At 37.7% G+C, this 21,976-nt stretch overlaps 1 protein-coding gene across 1 annotated transcript in view; it reads left to right on the forward strand.

The window, feature by feature from the left end:
• The window catches only part of LOC143030059 (uncharacterized), a 782,825-nt gene that overhangs the window by 650,341 nt on the left and 110,508 nt on the right, over nucleotides 1-21,976 (forward strand). The window contains exons 11-13 of the mRNA XM_076193263.1: nucleotides 2,014-2,111; nucleotides 9,438-9,470; nucleotides 16,833-16,988. Coding sequence (XP_076049378.1) covers nucleotides 2,014-2,111; nucleotides 9,438-9,470; nucleotides 16,833-16,988 — 287 coding nt within the window. The remainder of the gene's footprint in view (nucleotides 1-2,013; nucleotides 2,112-9,437; nucleotides 9,471-16,832; nucleotides 16,989-21,976) is intronic.

Below are 21,976 nucleotides of genomic sequence, written 5' to 3' on the forward strand. Positions count from 1 at the left end.
ACTAAAGGATTGTTTTCTTAATGTACATGTTTAAATAATCGTTACATATGAATCACTTTAATTTTAGAAAAAGACTCATAAGTCGTTTTTCTAAGTAATTTACACGAGTAATTCATACATAAATGCATACACTCTGGTGTACAGACACAAATTCGTATACTTTGCCCAGTATATACATAATTGGTGACACATTCGCCTCCCGTGTCCTAAGGTATGACGTCATACCTACCCCCATGCTCTTCTACTACTCAGCTTGGTCCACAGTAGACTGCTTCTGTTTGTCACAAGTCAGAAATTCCCGTCCATCCTTCTCTTCCTTCCTACCTCGACCCTAAAAGATTTACCCTACCACCGTTCCTTCGGATCCTGTGAGCACTTATGCCTGAGCACCTTCATCACTTCATCTCCATCTCAGCATTTTTCACTTTCTTGCTTAAATGCGAGCACTTGCACTCTGCCCAAACACCTTCCCGCCCACCCGGCTTCCCGTTCTTGGGTGGCGGGTGTGAGATCGGGGAGGGCCGGCATGTCAGCGTCTGTGATCGTCTCGTTTGCCTGATGCTCTTCCCGAAATTGATGCAAGTAGCTGAAGAAAGATCGAGGTGCATGTGTGGAGGGAAACTTACTCGATTATCTAGAAGCACGGAGTTAGACGAATGATGAATTATTCCGGGTTGAGATGCGTACATGTAGAATGAATCTTAAAGTTTAGTCAAATGCAAGCTGAAGTAATGGTAGCTATATTGCAGTTCAACCTATTGTCACCATCTAAGGAATTGGTTATATTTTTGGTCTTTAATGTTGTATGATGCACTGAATCTCCACACGTATCTGGTATATTGACAAAAAACTCGCACAGTCACCTGCAAATGTATAAACTTACTAAGATACACACGCTTTATACATGATGATACATATGCAGTCAAGCACATTATTAAACAATCTAATAATTTCCAACTATTTCTTCATTATTTTTTGTGTATGATGTTAATATTAATGATTTTTATATAGTTATATATATCTAGGTTTGCCTTAACTATTGTTCCATATTTCAGATATACACAATTCTTTCTTGCTCTCATTCCTCCATTCTCTCTCTCAATCAACATTAGCATTTAATCTCCCCATAACTTTGCGTAAAGAAACCTTCCCGGCCCCCATTCCAACATTATTCAAAATAGTTTCAAAGTGACATTTTTTGGTGGTGCTGTTATATACACTGTTACTGCATGTATCAACATATTTTCTCATTCGGATAACTTGGTTGAAAGATCTTTGTATTTATCTTAATCTAGCTCATGTCCTTAAGCATGCAAAACGATCAATATATATTATACTCATTATCTTTCTGGCAGTTTCAACCTCATTGGACCCTAAAGTTGCATAATAGATGAATTAGCAACTCTTTTTTTTCTCATTCACTCTCAGCTACGTATCTTCTTTGTGGGAAGTGGAAAACCCCAATCAAAGTTTCCTGTCTCCTCTGTACTTTCGCACCCTATCTTCAACTGTACATCCACACCTCTTCCACTTTACAGGATCTACAAACTTTTCCTGTGCACCCGTGTGTTTATTCTGGTTTTGCTACTTGATGTTTAGTATGTTTTCTGTCGTAGGCTTTTTGAACATATATCCGTGTATGCTAGAAAACACACAACATTTGACGTGCATTTTTTTATGATTATGTTATTGCCAGTAAATCAAGTTCCCTAACAGGAGAGTATCCAAAAATTGTATTGAATTCCACCCAGTTCCTGAAAAATAATTCTCTGCAGTCTTAGATTTTCATTTGTTCCGCAAACGGTACAATTACTTCATATATAACATTGCTCTAAAACAAATGACATTAGATACTATGCCCATAGACAGTCAAAATGAGTTGAGCTCATTTGAACAGATAACAAAGTCAGATGATTAGTTCATACCTAGAGGCTTCGTCTAACCTTCTTTCTCCACAGCATCCTAGACCGAACTCACGCATTGACCTGCTCTCTTGTTTCCCTCTATGGACAGTCCGGTGCGGACAGCGTTCGGCGAATACGACAGTGAGTTCCCCCAACCATACAACGGGACGAGGACGACGCTGGGGTCCAGAGGCAAGCTGACGAGAGGTAAGGCCAGACACACAAGATTCTTCACCCCCAGGAACCAGCTCATGAGGAGGCATAGTCCTGTTGTCCATGTGTCTTGAATTTGACTGACCGTGTTTTGTAGATGTTGTTCCTCGTGTTACTGTCATGATCACTCCCATCATAATTACCGAACACCTAGATTATTACCGTTAATGTTATTATTATTATTATTATCGTTCATGTTCTCGTGTTGATCGGTGTGGCTGTGCGCACCATAATGCTCGTACTGTTGGTGTTGTCCGTGTTCATTCCAAACCTTTGCTCCCTTTGTGTTTCCGCTGAGCGTGTGTTGTACATACATGTCTGGTGCCTCGGCGGTTATCCCATGTGGTCAGGCAAGGAATTCCAGAATTCGGAACCGTTTGATTGTCGTAAATATATACCAAACCGAATAGGCCATCGTGTCCAATAGGATTGCACTAAAACTTACAAAATTCGAACTGTCACAAATGGCAATGTTTACAATGAAGCCGACATGGTGTGATGAAGTGGAAGACAGGTAGGGAAAAGTAACTGTAACATTAGTGTAAAGAGTAATTAGCAGTAATGGTAACAGTATATTAAGTTATATGGCTAAGGTGGTAGTTCGAGAGTAGAGGTCATGTAGCAAAATGATTATCGTAAATTCCCGTCGATACAAAGATAAATGACGACAGTATAAATTGAGCAAGTAGCGAGTCCCAGGATATTCAATATGTCTTCATGTATATAAGTGTGTGTGTGTGTGTGTGTGTGTGTGTGTGTGTGTGTGTGTGTGTGTGTGTGTGTGTTTATATATATATATATATATCTGTGTGTGTGTGTGTGTGTTTGTGTATATATATATATATATATATATATATATATATGTGTGTGTGTGTGTGTGTGTGTGTGTGTGTGTGTGTGTGTGTGTGTGTGTGTGTGTGTGTGTGTGTGTGTACATATGTATATATATATATATATATATATATATATATATATATATATATATATACATATCCTTGTCTCGTGAAAACTGAACAAATCTGACTCAGACAATATAAACAGGATCCGCTACAATATCTCGATAATTCGACCGTGATCAGTAACCACAATCTTAAAATCATATCATATAATTAGAAAATCGTAATTTTCCAGGTTACAAAATTACCATTCGTGATGGTAATGTTACACTAATGTTAGACGCTTTCCATCTAGTCTCGGATACCGAACGTCCAAGTGCAGTCTGGACCAAGCATCTCCTTGTCATCAAAACCACATCTGTGTTGTCCATAATTCCTGTGGCGTTGCCAACCTCGATCTGAAGTTATTTTTGGTCACGTGACAAAAATATATACAAGCAGAGAATAGTCTTATCCATGACGCCTAGATATCAACTGTAACATGTTCTTTTGAAATAACAGGAGACAACACATCTCGTGAAATCACGCAGCATCTCAGACGCTCCAGTTGTCGCTCCCTAGACGGAACCTTTTTTTGGCGTCAGTGTCGAAAATAACTTACAATGCACCTCGATTTATCAGTATATCACACAGATAGACGAATAATAACTTTTATATCTCTACGACATGGATCTGTGTGCATGTTTCTAAGCTTAAACGAGTAAGCGCTTCTGGCAACAGACTTGGGTTTGTTGTTCTGTCTTTGTACGGGGTGAATTCATCAACGAACTAAGGTAAAGCCTTCCCCAATGGTGCAGCCCCTAGGTCGGCCGTTTCTTTCCGCGACTCTGAGGATGAGATTGCATGCTACAACCTCCCCACTGCTGGGAATGCAATACCTAACTTTGTTGTGGTTGATGTCGCTGTTGCTGTTCACTTTATGTCCTCACTGTGGTTAAAGATATTGCAAATGACAATGCTGTGGCTTGCCTTAATAGAATCCCAACTTTTACAAAAAAAAAAAAAAAAAAAAAATGTAGGACAAGAATTTTACCAATTAGGTCAGCCTCTATCTTACTGGCAGGTTCCTTTGCCCGTTCTGTACAATGTCGTCCCCTCACGTGAATAAGGTCATCTGGCGTTAGATGGAATGAAGTCCTTAAATTATGTCAAAGTGCCTTGACGATCAGTCAAGACAGTTTTCACCTTTTTTCACTACCGTCACGTCCCCTTAGCTGAGTGAAATTGTGTTGCGGTAACAAGAGCAGAATCCAAAATAGTAAGTTTGTAAGGGCCCATCCCCGTTCCTCCGGTATCAGCGCAATTCGTCGTGGCTGCGCTGATGGTCGCTCAGCTCCCCACCTCTGCGAAACTACTTGTTTACTCCCGAATCCAACGAGCGAGTCGGCTTCGTGCTTCGAAGCCCGGTAGGACTACGCCTGCGTGAAGCGTCCACGTCTGCAGTTTTTGGGATATATACCCCTCCTCCCCACCGGCAGGGTAAAAGCCCGTGGGAGCTTCACTCCCGAATTATACAGTACAGTAGTACACCGGCAAGGCACACATAACAACGTCGAGACTGTACAAATTCAAACCAGGCTTAATGACCACATTATGAGTCGATAGCCTTAAAGAAAGAAAAAAAAAACACGGCAAGACGGAACTTGATTTGAAGACGACCTGCGAAGATGAGCCACCGCCACGCCAATTACCACAAGTCTTGTCAACCCCCGTCGCAATCTACCCGACGTCAAGTCTTCTCATCAATGCTGTTCTCCGAAGGGAAATCGTATCTGTGGGCTGGAACGGTTCATCCCTGCCCATCGCAACCATCGATTGTTACTCCGTCGCAGTAGTACGAAAGACGAAGTGCACTTTAATGCCCCCGTTTGATGGTTGCCTTCGGATGATGTAATCTAAACTCCTTTAAATCTCTCAAACTTTTCCCTGTTTTGATTTGATCCTCAGCAGATATAGGAGCACCCGAACCGACAAAACACTCGTTTAAGGGCCGAGAGAACCTAGTTCCTCGTTCGCCCTCGCAAAGTTATGGATTGAAATATCCTCCTAGCCTGTGATGTCAACAATACAAGTATAGTTTTTGATGGCGAGTTTCTAATGTGTCTTCCTATGCAGGAATTTCTGTCGTAAGGCAATAGTCCTGTTGAATGACATCTTAAGTATTCAGCAATAAAGACCATATTTGTATTGCTAACATCTGAAGAGTTCTTTGGTCTCAGCTTCTTCATGGTTTCAAAGAGAGTGCAAAGCCTTGTGAGGCCATTTTAATGATCCGTGATACCAGAAGTAATATAGTCAGTAATGAGACCGGTGCCACTAGTAATACTAATGAATCCTTAAGAACAAAATATATTTCATCAAAATATTAACTGCCACGCTGTAATTTCGAATTTGAAAAGACGGATACAGTGGCCTGCAGAGATCTGGTAATAACCTGGGCCAACTCTTTGATTGTACGTCCCAAAGATTCAAGTATAATGCCTAGTACTGAGAAATATCATAAGAAAAAAAGATATTTTGAATATGTAAACATAGATGAAACGAACACTTTATACGATTTAAATATAAATCAACTAAATTCATTAAGTTCTCCCCCCCCCCCAAATGATCTGATTGGATGCCCCTCTCCATTTGGATGTCCGGGTACGCCGCTCCTTCGGCAAGCCCCCAACCACCCTCGCCAATGGGCGGACAACCATGTCCCTATTCATGCACTGATGCAGTCGCGCATCTGCCCCAGCATCTACGTACGTCTGTCCACGATGACCCCAGACGCCAGGGGACGAAAAGACTTAAGATGTTTCATATGAAAGTTGGTGAGAGAAAACCTGTTTAGGTAAGAGAAGCTTAATTGATGATGCCCAAATATCAACCCCAAGAAAGAATTAAAAGGTTATAGATAGCTGTACATCCAACAAAATTTAACATCTGTGGCCCGTTTCTTCGAGAATACTCGAGGATAAAAATAACACCTAAGGTTGTCAACGAGTACAGTTCCCCTGAACCGCGTAAGGACACGGACGAGAACTTGTTTGGAGCAAATAGCAAAGTCTGGGTGCTAGCTAGAGAAAATGCCGAAACAACGTTGAAGCACAATCGTGTGTTCCCAGATTATGGTTCTTCTTCTGAACTGTTGAACTAGTTTGGTACTTTTTAGCAAATCACTGAATTTACTGAACACCTGACGCACTAACACTGCGTTCCTCATCAGCTACCAACGGAGGAGCATTTCTACATTCTGACAACGCTTCTGTGTTGCCGACGACTACCTACTCCGGTGTTTGTTGGATGTTGTGTATGGCGTGTATGATATCTGGAATCATTATTTGCTTGAACTGAGATAAAAAAAAAAATTAGTCTTTTCTTGATGGAAGTTATACGAACGCTTCTTCCCAGAAGTCAGATATTCCCTCCTTACTGGTAACAACAGGAGGATTGATGGCCGAGAGGATTTGGGCGTCGCTTTTTGAGACGGAGGTTGAAGTGTTGAAGATTCGAATCCTGCCACCGGCGAATTTTACTAAGGGCATGGTTCATTAAATGCCACGCTATAAAACCCTCTGTAAAGGACATATTCGTAGACTCCCGATAGGAGGGAGTTTAGTGACGTTAAACAAAATCACATCACGTCACTTGCCACAACAGTTTCTCTCCTATACTCTTTGGCTAATACTGTGGCCTTTACTTACCTCCGTTGGGCAGAATTGTTATGTACATTTCTATGTTCCCTTTACAAAAACATAGACTACGAAAGAAGATTTGCCGAAGATCTTTGAGAGCACAGTTGACAGGAACCATGTTAGAATATCCGTTGTGTTACTTCCTTGTGCAGGTCTATTTTGAAATTGTTTGCCTAATGAAGCGTTTGTTTCTATAACATATTGATCGAAGGCTGGCACACCTTGAAGATAAAGATCCTGAAAATAAGCTGGTGGAGTGTTCACTGAGCTGTCAAAATGTTCACTACCAAAAGTGTTGGTCTGCATGTTAAGTGTTCAGTTTGTCTTAATGTTCTCCGTTAAAGGGAGCTGGTCTGCATGTGAAGTAGCTACTTCTGGAATGAAACTGTTTTGAGTTGACATGTAGGAGTCTGCACTTTCGTTGTTACATGTTGTACATGTTTTTCATCAGTGGTTTTAGTGGAGATGCAATATATGCTAACGGATCAGTATGATATTTTTCCCATAGAGCCCGAAGAATGTGTTGAATTCGCAGTTGAATTCGAATCATACATGAACAAGGATTACTGTAGTCTCAGGTGTTCCAGTGAACGGTCACATTCTGTTATCACTTCAAGAGGTATCATGTCATTAGGACTGGAAGGTGTTACACCATCTGTTTACGAACGTCATTCCCAGGGTTGCCGCGTTACAGAGTGAGTCTCCTTGCTGGTGGTGTTAGTGTCGACTGAAATATCGGGTTCATTTGTCATATATCTAACATCCATGCATTAGCTTTCAACTATGAGTTGATCTCACAACAAGGTACGGTAATTGACAATCACTGTGATTGTGGACATCTTCCCATAACAGTCTTATTGTGTTGACAATTTGTGATGCAGTTTGTCATATCTTTCCATTCTGATATTCAAACTCAAGATCAAATTTCATTAAATACCTTAAGAAAATGAGTTATCGCAAGAAGAATGTAACATATACAGTATTCAAAAGGCTGGTTCTAAATACTGTACGATTTTGCTGAAAGAAGAGAAAGAAGAAAAAAAGCAGTTCCTTCAGGTCACTCCACATTATATAAAAATTTTGCCTGTGAAAAAACTGCGTGTATTCTTCAATAGTTTGAAATCACTTGATACGCTACAATTCAGTAAATGCTCAATGAAACTTCACTCAAAAACATATATATTTTTTACGCCCGTTGGGATCTATATTTCGCTCCCGATAACCATCGTTTCTATCCTAAAAGCCCACATAATGTCATAGAGGTGGTATAGAAGATATTTAAGGAGCATAAAATGAATATTTTTGGCTTTTTTTCTCGTTTCCTTATTTACAAATTATTTTTTTTCCACGGAAGTACCCGGTCAGATAGCGATTTTTGTCCATAAATGAATGATCTAATGTTGCGATATTTTTGCAAAGCAGGATGGTAATCAGACTTCTGCCTCTCTCTCTCTCTCTCTCTCTCTCTCTCTCTCTCTCTCTCTCTCTCTTTCTTTGTCCGTCTCTCTCGCACACACACACAAGACAAACACACACACACACACACACACACACACACGGCTAATAAGGAGCTCTGAGCTCACTGCCGTAGGGTGGTGTCTGGCTGTCTCGACAGAGACTGCAGCAGATCCGAGGTGAATACACACTCACACAGTCACTCACCCATTCAACCTCTCATTTCTTCTCTCCAGTTTCTCTTGTTTCTCTTTTTCTTTATTTTTATTCTCGTTTTCTCTTTCCCTCTCTCATTCTCCCCCTTCATTCTCCCTGTTCCTCTCGTCCTTCTCATCTCACTTTCTCAATTTTTCCTCTTCCCTCTTTCTTCTCTCTTACTCTCCCTCTCCCTATCCCTCACCTCTTTCCCTCTCCCTTTTCCTTTCCTTTTCATTCTTCATCATCCTCTCCCTTTCTTTCTCCTTCTCTCTTTCCCTTTCTCAAAGTTGTGTTCCATTCCATCTACAGGATACTTTTCTCTTCCATGACACGTTTGTCAATTCTCACACCAGAACTCAAACTCCGCAATGAAATTATTACCCTGCTGATTGGCGAGCAATCCAGCCTTCACTGGACATTTCCAAAGACGAATGTGACACAGCATCATGCCTGGCCTACTGAGGAAACTCTCAGACGAGTATCAGGAACATGACACCACTGTATTTGTTTGTTTTAAGATAAACTTGCGAGCTCTCCCTAATTCATGGTGTAAAGAATTTATTCTCTCTGGTTGTAGCATGGCCTTGTTAACATTTGCGTTATATATCTCTGTGAGAACACGAAGTTCTTCATGACTGTTAAAGAGACATTATTGGTCGATGATCCAGTGTTCATTTCCTGCCACTCAAAGACAATTGAACAACTGCTTTATTGCGGTACAATATGACCGAGGCACCAGACATATCATCTATGTGTTTCACTTTTTTTTTCTTTATCCATACTGATCCTGAATGCGGTGTACATATACCTTGATGTATTGGTTTGCATTGCCATTTACAGCATTTCCCATACTTGAACAGTTCTAATTTATTTTGCAGTTTTGTCCAATGTGGGCCATTAAAGGGGTTGTTTTTATTCTTATGTCATCAGTATACATATATATATATATATAAAACTATATACATATTTATGTATTGATTTTACCTTTAATTATTTTTGTACATTGTTCGTATCTGGTGGAGAGGCGCGACCCGAGGTGAAAGTCTGACCTTCTTTGACCTCGTTTGACCTTTTCTGTTTTCCCCCTCAAGCAAAAGCAAGCGTTGAGGACGATGAACCAAAAGGTGATTTAGTTGTAATTTAGCCAACCCTTAACCAAACCTTAGTTTAGTCATAGCATATCCCTCATAGACCCTTTAGTCATTTCTTCTGCCCTATTTTGACCTTAAAACTGTCTTCATCTTTTCCGAATTTTTGTTCAATTATATCTCTTACGATGAAGTTGATGTTACATCTTCAGCTCGTGCAGGATCTTTAACTTGAATAAAATCATCAGCCAAGACAAAAATCGTGAAATATTTCAAGTTAGTTACAATACGTAGTAAAGTACGTTTCTTGATCCTTGTATAAATCTCATCATCAATAAGAAATTTAAATTAATTGTTTGCAAGACATTTGTTAATATTGTTAGGTCAATGATCAACCATCTCGAAATGATATTTTTCAGCACAAGTTTCCCCCTTGCCAGTCAGAATTTTGTTCAACATATATATATATATATATATATATATATATATATATATATATATATATATATGTATGTATGTATGTATGTATATATGCGTGTTCAAACCTTGTAACTAGAGTTTAAGCTGTACTCAAGCTCTGAACATTGATATGAACACATAATCTATTTTCAAATTTGTTTTCAATTAGAATATTGATAACTTTCTTTAATTAAAAGGTCGAACCGTAAAATTGTTTACTTTTATTATTGCATAATCTCTATATTTTTCCAGTAAATGAAAGTTCACAATATCTTACGATGAATTATCTAGTCATTATGATATTCATATTTGTGTCATTTGGGATTAAGAGAGCTTAGAGAAAACTGCAAGGCAAAACCGCAGTAGTATTATAAAGTATATGATAATCTATCAATTATCAATATTGAATTCAAACAAATCAAGGAATAAGCTTCTGCTATCAAGAGTAGATTCTGCATATCCAAGATAATAAAAAAAGTTACTATTTTTTTTTTAGATTTGTAAATACCTTGTTTATATTTTCACAATAAACAATCTGGAATACAATTTGCTAACTTAGACCCAGGTCGATTGGGTAAATTTGCAATCAGATGTCAGAATAATTCCTCCCCCCCTGTTTTACTTGCTTCTTTATTAAACTTTCTTTGGGTTTGTTTATTACACTGTGACTATCTATTACCAAGCTTGCTCCTTCTTCCTTAGCTTCATTCTACAATACACACCTGCTGGTCTTAATACTTGTAGAAAACTTGCTTACAGATGATTAGAAGTTATTTATAATTGTTCAAGTGTCTAATTTTACAACTAATGATACGATTTTCTTTTTTTTTCATCTTTTGATTTCTTTTTCTTTTTTGCTTACCTGTTTGTCTTCTTTCTTTGTCACACCCGCACGCTTATGGTTTCCGAATGTTGATTGTCATTCAGTATATAAGAATCTGAATTTCAGATATATTTACTTCTTATCATTTCTCCTTTCCGTTCATATTTCTAGATATATATTAAAACTTGGTATATTCTTTTACACTGATCATTCTATTGTCATAAAAATCCGTTAACAAATTGATTTACACACATTCACAGCTGCACACATTTTCACTAGTCTGCTTGACCTGACCCATGTCTGTTTGGCGCCTTTATTTAAGATGAATGATTACTTTTTTCTTTCTTTTATTGTCTTGTACATAAAAACTTTCCCTGGTTTTTGTAACCTCGGTAGGTTTACAACATCCAGCTCTTCCCAGCATCACACAGACCTGAATGAATTGATAAGATTACCTATGTATTCACACACCGCGTCTCTTGTGCTACATTACTCACATGTCTTCATCCGCCATGTATATTCTTCGGTATTACTGTCCTCTCAACTCATAGTTTCATAATCATCTCATCAATAAACATTTGTTGCCGTGGACGAGTATTTTATATCTGATCTAAAGAAGGAGGGAATGGACTGCATCCTGTTCTCATTGACCTTTTATAAATGTAGTAGTACTAATGGTAATAGTAGAAGTAGTAGTAGAACTAATAGTAGTAATAGTAGTAGTAGTAGTACTAGTAGTAGTAGTAGTAGTAATAGTAATATTAGGTCATCATGATGGTGGCAATAATAATGATAATGATGATAAGAATAATCACAAATCTCATGATGATAATAATTGATAAGTAATTATTAATAATGACAATTAATAATAATTGGTGATTAGTTATAACAGTTTTGATGGTTGTCCTACAATTAGGACTGTAAATTACACGACTCCTTGCTTCTCATTCCGCCGGCAACTGTGAGTATCCTCACCTTTGCGGAGATACTAAATGGCAACTTCCTAGCAGAAGGAAAGTCCAGTAGACGAAAAATGTACATATAGATACGTATGGCAAGAGTGGTATAGGTAAAGTCCAGGGAGAAGCAGAAATACTTTATTCTCTAACGTTTCGACAGAGAGATAACGGTACAGACAAATTGAAATACATTGTCTATATACTAAGCGGGTCATCTCACAGGTCGCCTTGGGATAGAGTTCGCCGATTGTGCCCCCTCGATGATTAATCTTGCTGTTGCGTGTGCTAAATTTACAAACCCTTCTCTATGATTGGTGGATTTAAAAGTATTGATATATGCTATATATCAATACTTTTAAATCAACCAATCATAGTTGATTTAAAAGTATTGATATATGCTATATATCAATACTTTTAAATCAACCAATCATAGAGAAGGGTTTGTAAATTTAGCACACGCAACAGCAAGATTAATCATCGAGGGGGCACAAACGGCGAACTCTATCCCAAGGCGACCTGTGAGATGACCCGCTTAGTATATAGACAATGTATTTCAATTTGCCTGTACCATTATCTCTCTGAAGAAGACTCTGTCGAAACGTCAGAGAATAAAGTACTTCTTCTCCTCCCTGGACTTTACCTATACCACTCTTGCCATACATTTGTCTTTTCTCTTGTCAAACATATAGATACGTTATTATTATTGTTATCTTCATCATAATTTTTTGTGGTTATCATTTTCGTTTGTTTTATTCTTTCCCTCTTGAATTGGTACTGAATCCAATTTTTGTGGTTAAATATCAAATGAGTTTAATGTTTACCAAGTTCCGAAGCTTGTCTTGTTTCACTGGGAGCCGTTGCTAATCTTGTACCAGGTGCATGTTAACGCTAGACAATCTAATACGATAAATACTTTTGCGGTCTCTTTGGCTCCGCCACTTATAATTGGAGACAGTTTCTGCTTTACGTTGTTCATAAATAAGAGTGAGTAAACATATGATATGCATTTATGTGAATGATTAGCTTCTTTGAAAATGATGGCAAATGTTTGTTCAAATGAATGTGCTATAAGACACTCGTAAATGATACGTGAATGCTATTGTTTTTACAGCATCTAAAAAATATTCCGTAACGCATTTCAGTAAAGCCTGTCTTGAGAACTAAATATGACAATCAAAACAAAAAACAGAAAAACATCAATTATATATAATTAACTACTTCAGAGTTTCGAGACGATCGGGTGTTTTAAATTATGTTGACTACACCGTATCCAGACAAAACACTCCCCCGGACAAAACACCCCGGGTGAAATATCCCCCGGACAAAACACCCCGGGTGAAATATCCCCCGGACAAAATATCCCCGAACAAACTGGTTAAATACATCAGGGGGTCTTTCGTCCGGGGGATGTTTTGGCCGGGAAGTGTTTCGTCCGGGGGGGGGGGGTTGTCCGGGGTGGTGTTTTGTCCTGCATTCGACTGCGCACAGTGGCAAATAAGCTGGCGATCACTGTCGGAATTAGCGACGGCTCCCATACCGTATACTGGGAGTTTGTGTGCAACGGATGAGTTGCAAATTTCCCATTTGTATAATTATTTCCCCAAATCCCTAGAGTCTCCGCCTCCCACCACGGGTTTCCACCTCGGAGAGATCGTAAGTTACAACTAAAGTATTAAATATTCAATTAATTAGCCTTCTAGAATACGGGCCAGATAAAGGGATCCGGGACACAATCCCTCCCGGACACAATCCCCCTGGACAAAATACCTCCGGACAATTTCCCTCCTGGACAGAATCCCTCCACAAAAGTGAGTGGGCTGGACAAAATCCCCCCGCATTATTGTATCAAGATTATTTGGAAACTATAGATATGTAATTGATATATAAACATATACAGTCAAATGTTATATGAGAATATTATATGTTAAAATACATTAATATACAAACATTAATCTAGGAGGGATACTGTCTTGGGGGGATTCTGTCCAGGAGGGATATTGTCCGGAGGGATTTTGTCTGGGGGGGATTGTGTCCAGGAAGGATTATGTCCGGACACCAGATAAAATATCTGGGTAAATCTACTGTTTGCAAAAAGTATTTGTGTAGTTAGCAGTGTATCACTCACAGAAACAAAACCAAAATTTATCTGACGAAGAGGATATGTCTTAGCTTAAATATATTCAAAAATAAACAATCATAACTGATACTTCTCATGGAGGTAAGGATGCGAGCTGGGAGGTGGAACACTTGAGGTGTGTGGGGTGTACAGACTGCGTGGCGCGCATCAGTTAAGACGCGCGTCTTTTCGTGGTGGGCGCCACGTGGTCATGTTGCGCGCGTCAGGAAAGACGCGCAACCGGACGACAAACCGTAACGCACACCTGCATGACCCGAAAATAATGACCCAACCCATTACAGTTAAGCGTAATTATGCTTAACTATATTGGATTGGGTCAGACTTGTCATTATTTTCGGGTTAGGTAGGTGGGTGTTATGATTTGGCATCAAATGGTGCATCCTTCCTAATGCGTGCCTTGTGCCCTGTACAGAAGGGAAATCGTTGTTCGTAAGTATTTGGGTGGGTGGGCTGGTTTAACTCAGAGAGATGAGTTGTACTAGTCAGAACATGGATATAATTAACCCATGAAAGATTGTAAGCAAAGTTATTTCTAATAAGGAAGAATTAACTACTAATGATTCTGGTTTATTTCCGACATTGACATACCCCGTGGAAGCGAAGTGATCATATTTTGTGATTCTGAAGAAATTGTAGGATTCAAAGGTTAAAGCATATATACATTTTTTCTTCATTATACCTGAATTGTTATGCAAAGTAGACCACTGAATTGTTATGTTCATTATCTCATCCAAATTGTATTTTAGACTGAATATCCTACTATCGGAGAAAAAAGAGTTAGTTGAAGATAGGTACATTGCCATCACTAACTGTAATCCTCTTCAGCGTTATTTATTGCAATATACGTTGAAGATACGTATATTGCAATCACTAACTGTGATCCTCTTCAGCGTTAGTTATTGCAATGTACATATCTTCAAATATCTTTCTTTTCTCCGATAGTGGGATATTCAATCTATCTTACCAATGTGTTAGAACATTCACTTGTTTGTTGTATTTTCCGTATTACTGCAGATGTCTCATATCATTCTCCCCTCTGGAAGCTACTTTTACTTACTTTATGATTTTATCATCTTTTATTTTATCATATATACAATTAACACAAAGAAATTTTATTCCACTGATTTCAATACAAGGAAGAAAAGGATTAACGCTAACCTTCCAAATAATTATGAAACCAAGATCGATACATTGTGCTCATAAGGTCCGGTAATGACTTGTTTATTTCGTTCAATTTGTACAAATTATCAAATCGTATTTTAATTGAAAATGTGTACATTTTCTATACATCATATAATAGATGTAAATATCGGAATATTACCCACTCTATCTAAACGAGGACATTTATCCAAATACCTATGAAATCATATAGAGATATTGCATTTAAGATATTCTTTTTCCCCTCAAACTTTTAATACATGTAAAGGTTATGTGCCACATCAATTAATCTGCGCCATTTTCACGGAATACTGAAGGTCATAAATGATACTGTTTCTCGAGTGCAATTCTTCCTAATTAGAAATATCTTGATGTAGATTCGGCATATGTTGACCACACATGAAATAGTAATGATTTTTCGTAATATAATTTTCTAGTATTCGTAACTACTGTTTAATCACTCATTCTAATTATATGTGTGTATCTTAAAGTGTATTTCCTTATATTGAAAAAACTACGACTAGATATGCGAAAGCCTCGTTGCGCGCGTGCCATTGTTATTATTGTCATGATATGCCATTACCTCACATTGCAATCGTTTGTTACCGTATTCTATCTTTCACAGTGAATCTCGTTTCTATCTATATATGAAAATATGTCGATGAAAACGATATTCATCCTAGATGAGCCAGTGATTTTCGCTACCCATTATATCACTATGATTTATTTCGTTGTTGTCATAATTATCGTCATTTTCCATGGCTTTCTTTTATATATATATATATATAATATATATATATATATATATATATATAACGGTACATATATCTATGTATATATCTATATATATATATATATATCTGTAGCTATATATATATATATAATATGTGTGTATGTATATATATGTATATATATATAAATATATATATATGTATATATATATATATACATATATACATATATATGTATATATATACATATATATATGTATATATATATATTTCTATATATATATATATGTATATATATATATATGTATATATATATATATATATATATATATATATTATATATATATATATATTCTACGTAGTGGTCTGAGTTATTCTAATTTGGTAATATCAACCAAGTATAGTAAATATGTATGTACTGTACTAAAGAGGACCAACTGTATAAGTTCAAGCAGAACCAAAAGTAAAGGTCATAGATAAGGAGAACGAAATAATGGCATTAATGAGTAGCTTTGAACAAATAACACTATCAGTGATGCTGACTGATAATACAGTGATAATTACAGAGGGATAAATTTGTAGTGGTAGATGTAGAATTAGCAGTAGATTTTGTAGTAGTAAAACAATGGTTGTTGTTGTGATACAAATGGTTTAAGTGGCAATGTGCCAAGAAGCTCTTTAGGTTGAAGGTATGTAAATGAAGATTGTGAAAATCACAATAGAAAAAGACAGACGGAGACTGACCTTAGGTTGTCAAGAGAAATAACAAGAGTTGCATGTAGAACTGAAACAGAATTGGTAAAACCATACAAGTGTTGCAGTAGCAGAGGCTTATTTTTGTAATAAAAGTGTATAAGTAGCATCATCCATTATAATCACCCAAGGGACAATATATAATTTATCTGTCAATAGGTAACAGTAAGTACGGTGGTTTGTATTAAGAGTGTGTCTTGTTAACTATAAGGAGTGAAATTTCATTCTGGGTATTGTCTGGAAACCTCATTCCCCTTCCTCCTTTCCAGTGGTGACCACTGATTCATCCCAACTTCTACTTGAGTGTCTTCTTCAGCCTCATCTCTTCTCTACAGACTCTTTGGTTTCTTCTCAAATGTTTTTGTTTCTTCTGTGCAGACGAGTCCAACAAGCAAGCAAAAGACACAAGCAAAGAATTCGAGACCCAAAAGAATAGAATAGAGTTCCAAAAGGGCAAGGTTGAGGTCCAAAAGGAAAAATTTGAGGGCGAGAAAATGGACGATACGGAAAAACAGGATTCTGTCGATGAGAAAGGTGAAGCCCAAAAAGTGGATGTAGGACTGCAACTCCTCTTAGAATGCAACCATTTTAGATCATGCATTTCGGTGCTTCTCTTACTCTTACTCCTTTTCATGTCTACACCTTTTTTTTTTCCCCAATTTTAACTACAATTATTTGCCTTTCTCTCTTCCCAGCTTAAGCCTCTTCAAGCACTTTTGATTTTTTTTTTCTTTATGATCTCCCCCTCCATCTTGTTTCGTTTCATTTTCCATTTCTCTTTCTGCTAAAAATGTACTTGTCTCAACCTTTCTCTTTCCTCGCCCTTTATCTCATGCACCGTCTGTTCTTGAATGTTTAGGCTTGCGCTGTGTCTCTGGACAAGACAGAGGGGAAAAAATTAGATTGTTTTTAATAGGTTACCTCCCCTTTATTAGAAACAAAATAGCATAGCTTTGTATAGAACCTATATTAAGGCTATATTAGAGAATATAGTTTCAGTTAGTCCCCTTTCAAATATTTTAGGCATTTCGTGTAGATTGATCCATGTTTGTTTTTTAAGTTTGGAGTCAGAGGTTCGTTGGAATTTTGAAATAAGGATAAGAATATCCCATTTAGAATCAAGTTAAAAATAGAATCTTCTTTAAAGAATATGGAGGTAGACGTTTTACAGAACATTGCAATTTTTTCTTTAGATGCTGATGGTTAGAAGATGTGGTAGCCAATAGAGAATATTTTGAACTGTTGATGGTACTAGACTCGATTGCCATCAAGAGACATTACTTCAACACTTGATGGTCCTGTAGTTACTGAATATTAGGTAGTTTTGTGAATGGTCTTGCAAGTGTCACGCTCCTGGTGGTCCCAGAGTTTACATATTAATAGTGGTCAGTCTGTTGAATGCTAGTTGCTGGTCCTGTAGTCAGTAGAGTCCCGTAGGTGGTGAGACCAACCTCCGCCTTTATTTTCACCAACCTGCACCTTGGAACAAAGCGAAGATAACGTTGTACAGATCGGAAGCAAGAGTGCAGACATCTGGACGAAGACCTTGGCTGATTAATTAATCATTTGTAGTGCTTGCATCACTATGAGTACTTTTCAGTAGCCACAAGCATTACTCCAAATTGCTTTCATTTCAGTATTCATATTAGCATGATCATCCTATCGCATCATAAATACTAAGGTTCTATTTACACATGAATTCTATAATATTTTTTGCATGTGTGAGTGTATGTGTGTGTGCGTGCGTGTATATATATATATATATATATATATACATATATATACATATATATACATATATATATGTATACATATATACATATATATATATATATATATATAAATATATATATATATATATATATATATATATATACACAGTGGGCACAAGGGAAAAGTTAACCTCCTCACCACAATGGAAATGTTAACTCAAAATTCACTGTTAACTTTTACACTGTGTTCCCGCCATATCGGTAGTGGGAGGAGCTTGGTATTTCGCATGTTCTCGCCTCCCTCTTCCCGCCAAGCTTAGCTCCAGTGTGCTCTCAGAGCTCAGAAACAGTGTATGTGCGTTGCACTGCTCCACAGCCCACAACTTTTTTAATCTTTCTGCTGAATTTGACGCCCTGTCAGACACCACCATACCATCACAATGGAGTGTAGCAATCTGATAAAGGAGAAGATCCGTTCTCTCAGCCTAATGGAGCAGGGAGTGCCAGTAAAACGTGTAGCTGCCGATCTGAACGTGAGCCGCGTGTTACTCTTCAAGCTCAAAAAAGCAGCAGCAGCCACACATTCTCCCGGCACCGCCTCGCAAACCTGACTCTGGGGGCAAGAAGAAGACAACTGCTCGGACTGACAAGGACAAGGTTTAGGTACGTGAGGTGAAGCAGAACCCTTCAATAATAGCGGCTGAATTGAAGAAAAACATCTTGCACCAAGAGCAGGTTTGCGAGGCGGTGCTGTGCCGGGAGTGTGTAGCGGCTACCTTTTAGAGCCTGAAGAGTGACACGGCTCACGTTCAGATCGCCAGCTACACGCTTTACTGGTACTCCCTGCTCCGTTAGGCTGAGAGAACAGGTCTTCTCCTCCATTCTCAGATTGCTACGCCCCATTGTGATGGTATGGTGGTGTCAGAGAGGGCGTCAAATTCAGCAGAAAGATGAAAAAAAAAAGTTGTGGTCTGTTGAGCAGCGTCACACAAAAACACTGTCTCAACTCTGAGAGCACACTGAAGCTGAGCTTGGCGGGAAGTTAAGGGAGGCGAGAACATGCTAAATACCAAGCTCCTCCCACTACTTACATGGCGGGAACATGGTGTAAAAGTTAACGAATTTCGAGTTAACATTTCCTTTGCGATGAAGAGGTTAACTTTTCCTTTGCGCCCACTGTGCGTGTGTATATATATATATATATATATATATATATATATATATATATATATATATATATATATATATATATATGTAGGTACATTGTGACAAGTTTATGAAGGTGAAAAAAGAAGTCACGGGTTTAGTTCCGAGGTCCTGTGTTTATTCCTGGCCTTTTTAGCTCTATGCTTCTTCAGATTCCTCTGAAGAAGCATAGAGCGAAACCGGTCAGGAATAAACTCAGGAACTCGGAACTAGACCCGTGACTTCTTTTTCCACCTTCATCATATATATATATATGTATATATATATATATATATATACACATATATATATATATATATATATATATATATATACATATATATATATATATACATATGTATATATATACGTATATATATATATATATGTATGTATATATACATGTACATACGTATATATGTATATACATATATATACATATATATATATATATATATATATATGTAATTGTGTGTGTGTGTGTATGCATGTATGAGTGTATTTTGTGTCTATGCGGGTACATATATATATATATATATATATATATACATATATTTATATATATACATATATATGTGTGTGTGTATGTGTGTGAAAATAAGCTCCACCGCGAGGACTCGAACCTTTGCCTTAGCGACTGGTTATTGTGAAGCAAAGACGATAGCTTTGAGCCATCCAGGCCGTACAAAAAACGACCTGGTAGTTCCCCGACGGCACTAGGCTATCTCAGTCTCTATTCTAATTTCACTGAGTCTTTATTATGGCGAGCCATCCGACAAGTTGTCGGATAGCTCGCTATGATAAAGACTTAGTGAAAAAAGAATAGATACTGAACTAGTCTGGTGCCATCGGGGAACTACCAGGTCGTAGTCCAGGACGTTTCTTTTGTACGGTCTGGCTGGCTCAAAGCTATCGTCTTCGCTTCATGATAATTAGTCGCTAAGACAAAGGTTTGAGTTCTTTCGGTGGAGCTTATTTCCATTTGTTACAATGACATTTTATATATATATATATATATATATATATATATATATATATATATATATATATGCATATATATGTGTATATATATATATATATATATATATATATATGCATATATGTGTGTGTATGTATGTTTGCGGACATCCACAACTACACGCTACCAAGAACACGCACATAAACACACATAGGCACAGCGAAAGTAAACTTATATATTTTGAAGATCTGAATTTGTATATGACTATTTCCCATCCGTTATTTTTTCTCATAAATATTATTTTCACACTCCCCTATTTACGTCATACATGAGCACTGTACAAGATTAGGTAGAAATTTTGTTTTTCATCAAACAGCCACGTTGGTCTATGTGCTCATTTCCTTCCCATCGTTTCCATGACTGCCACTCGCTCACAACGTTCCCTTCCTACACTTTATCTGTTGTAAGTCCAAATGAACCAGGACCACTCCTCCCCCCGTGTATTTCCTTTAGTAACTGAGTCCCTAGTGTCCCCATTCAAAAGTGTTCATAGATACTGATAATCTGTAGTATCATGATGACCTTTAACATCTGACAGAGCCGAATTATACAGTGAGCAAACGCTGTCGCTGTTCAGAGGCCTGACTTTCAAGTTACCAGAAAGATTATAACTTTACGGATATCAAGTGGACGTTTATACCACATCTGTGCTAGAAATTACTTCGCAAGTCAACCAAAGCAGATTACATGGCAATAGTACTAGACTAGTACAAAGTTAGAAATATGTATTTCTGATTTAAAACTGTACATGTCTTTCATTCTTAGTTCGGCTCTGTTCATCATTGTCATCATTAGAGAATTATTGTTATGACACATAACCTTTCTTTTCCCGTAAAATAGCTTTGGCTATGAAAATATCTTATACAGTGTTTTAACTTTTGAGTGACATATTGTAACATATTTTGTATTACATATACTCGTAGTTCCTTCCGAAGGAAGGTTTCTTAACTTCGTTTTGCGATGTTTGTGTACTGAAATTCTAAAATTAGTCCCAGATATACTGTAACTTATATGGTACATAATGTATTCATCATGCCTCTGATCTTGGACACTAGAGTTTTCATGAATATTATGGTCCGTGAAGTACAAAAGGCTTCACTTGTAAGTACTACAGTTGCCTGTGTCTTCTGCGAAGCTGTATCAAGGATATTTCATTACGATAAGTAGCTATGATATATATTACTCTATGAAGCTATAAAAGATTCTTTTATGTAGTAGATATACAGCCCAAAGATAAGATGCTCTTGCAGCCTCGTAGATCACATCAACCAATATAGTGCTTCCAAGTGGAGGTGTTGTACCTATCAGGGTCTTTTGCAATATACCTCTTCCGCAGTCTTTGCTATGATACTCTTTCCTAGGGACCCCACATAAACGAATATCAATATACATTGTAAAGTCTCCTTGTGCCTTGAAGGCGGTTCCGGAAACCCTAGCCTTCTTCTACATTGTAACCCTTGTGTTGAACACCCTCATACCTACTATTTCACCCAGACTGGGCCACGCCTACACAAAACATGGGCTTCTTCTGCCGCACTTTCTCAATCTCTTTATATGCTTGTTGATGTTGCGCTTCTGCATCTTTCACTGGCACATTTTGATATTTC

The sequence above is a fragment of the Oratosquilla oratoria genome, chromosome 11 (genome assembly GCF_046742065.1).
Source record: "Oratosquilla oratoria isolate Oo_2021 chromosome 11, ASM4674206v1, whole genome shotgun sequence".
Classification (NCBI taxonomy): Eukaryota; Metazoa; Arthropoda; class Malacostraca; order Stomatopoda; family Squillidae; genus Oratosquilla; species Oratosquilla oratoria.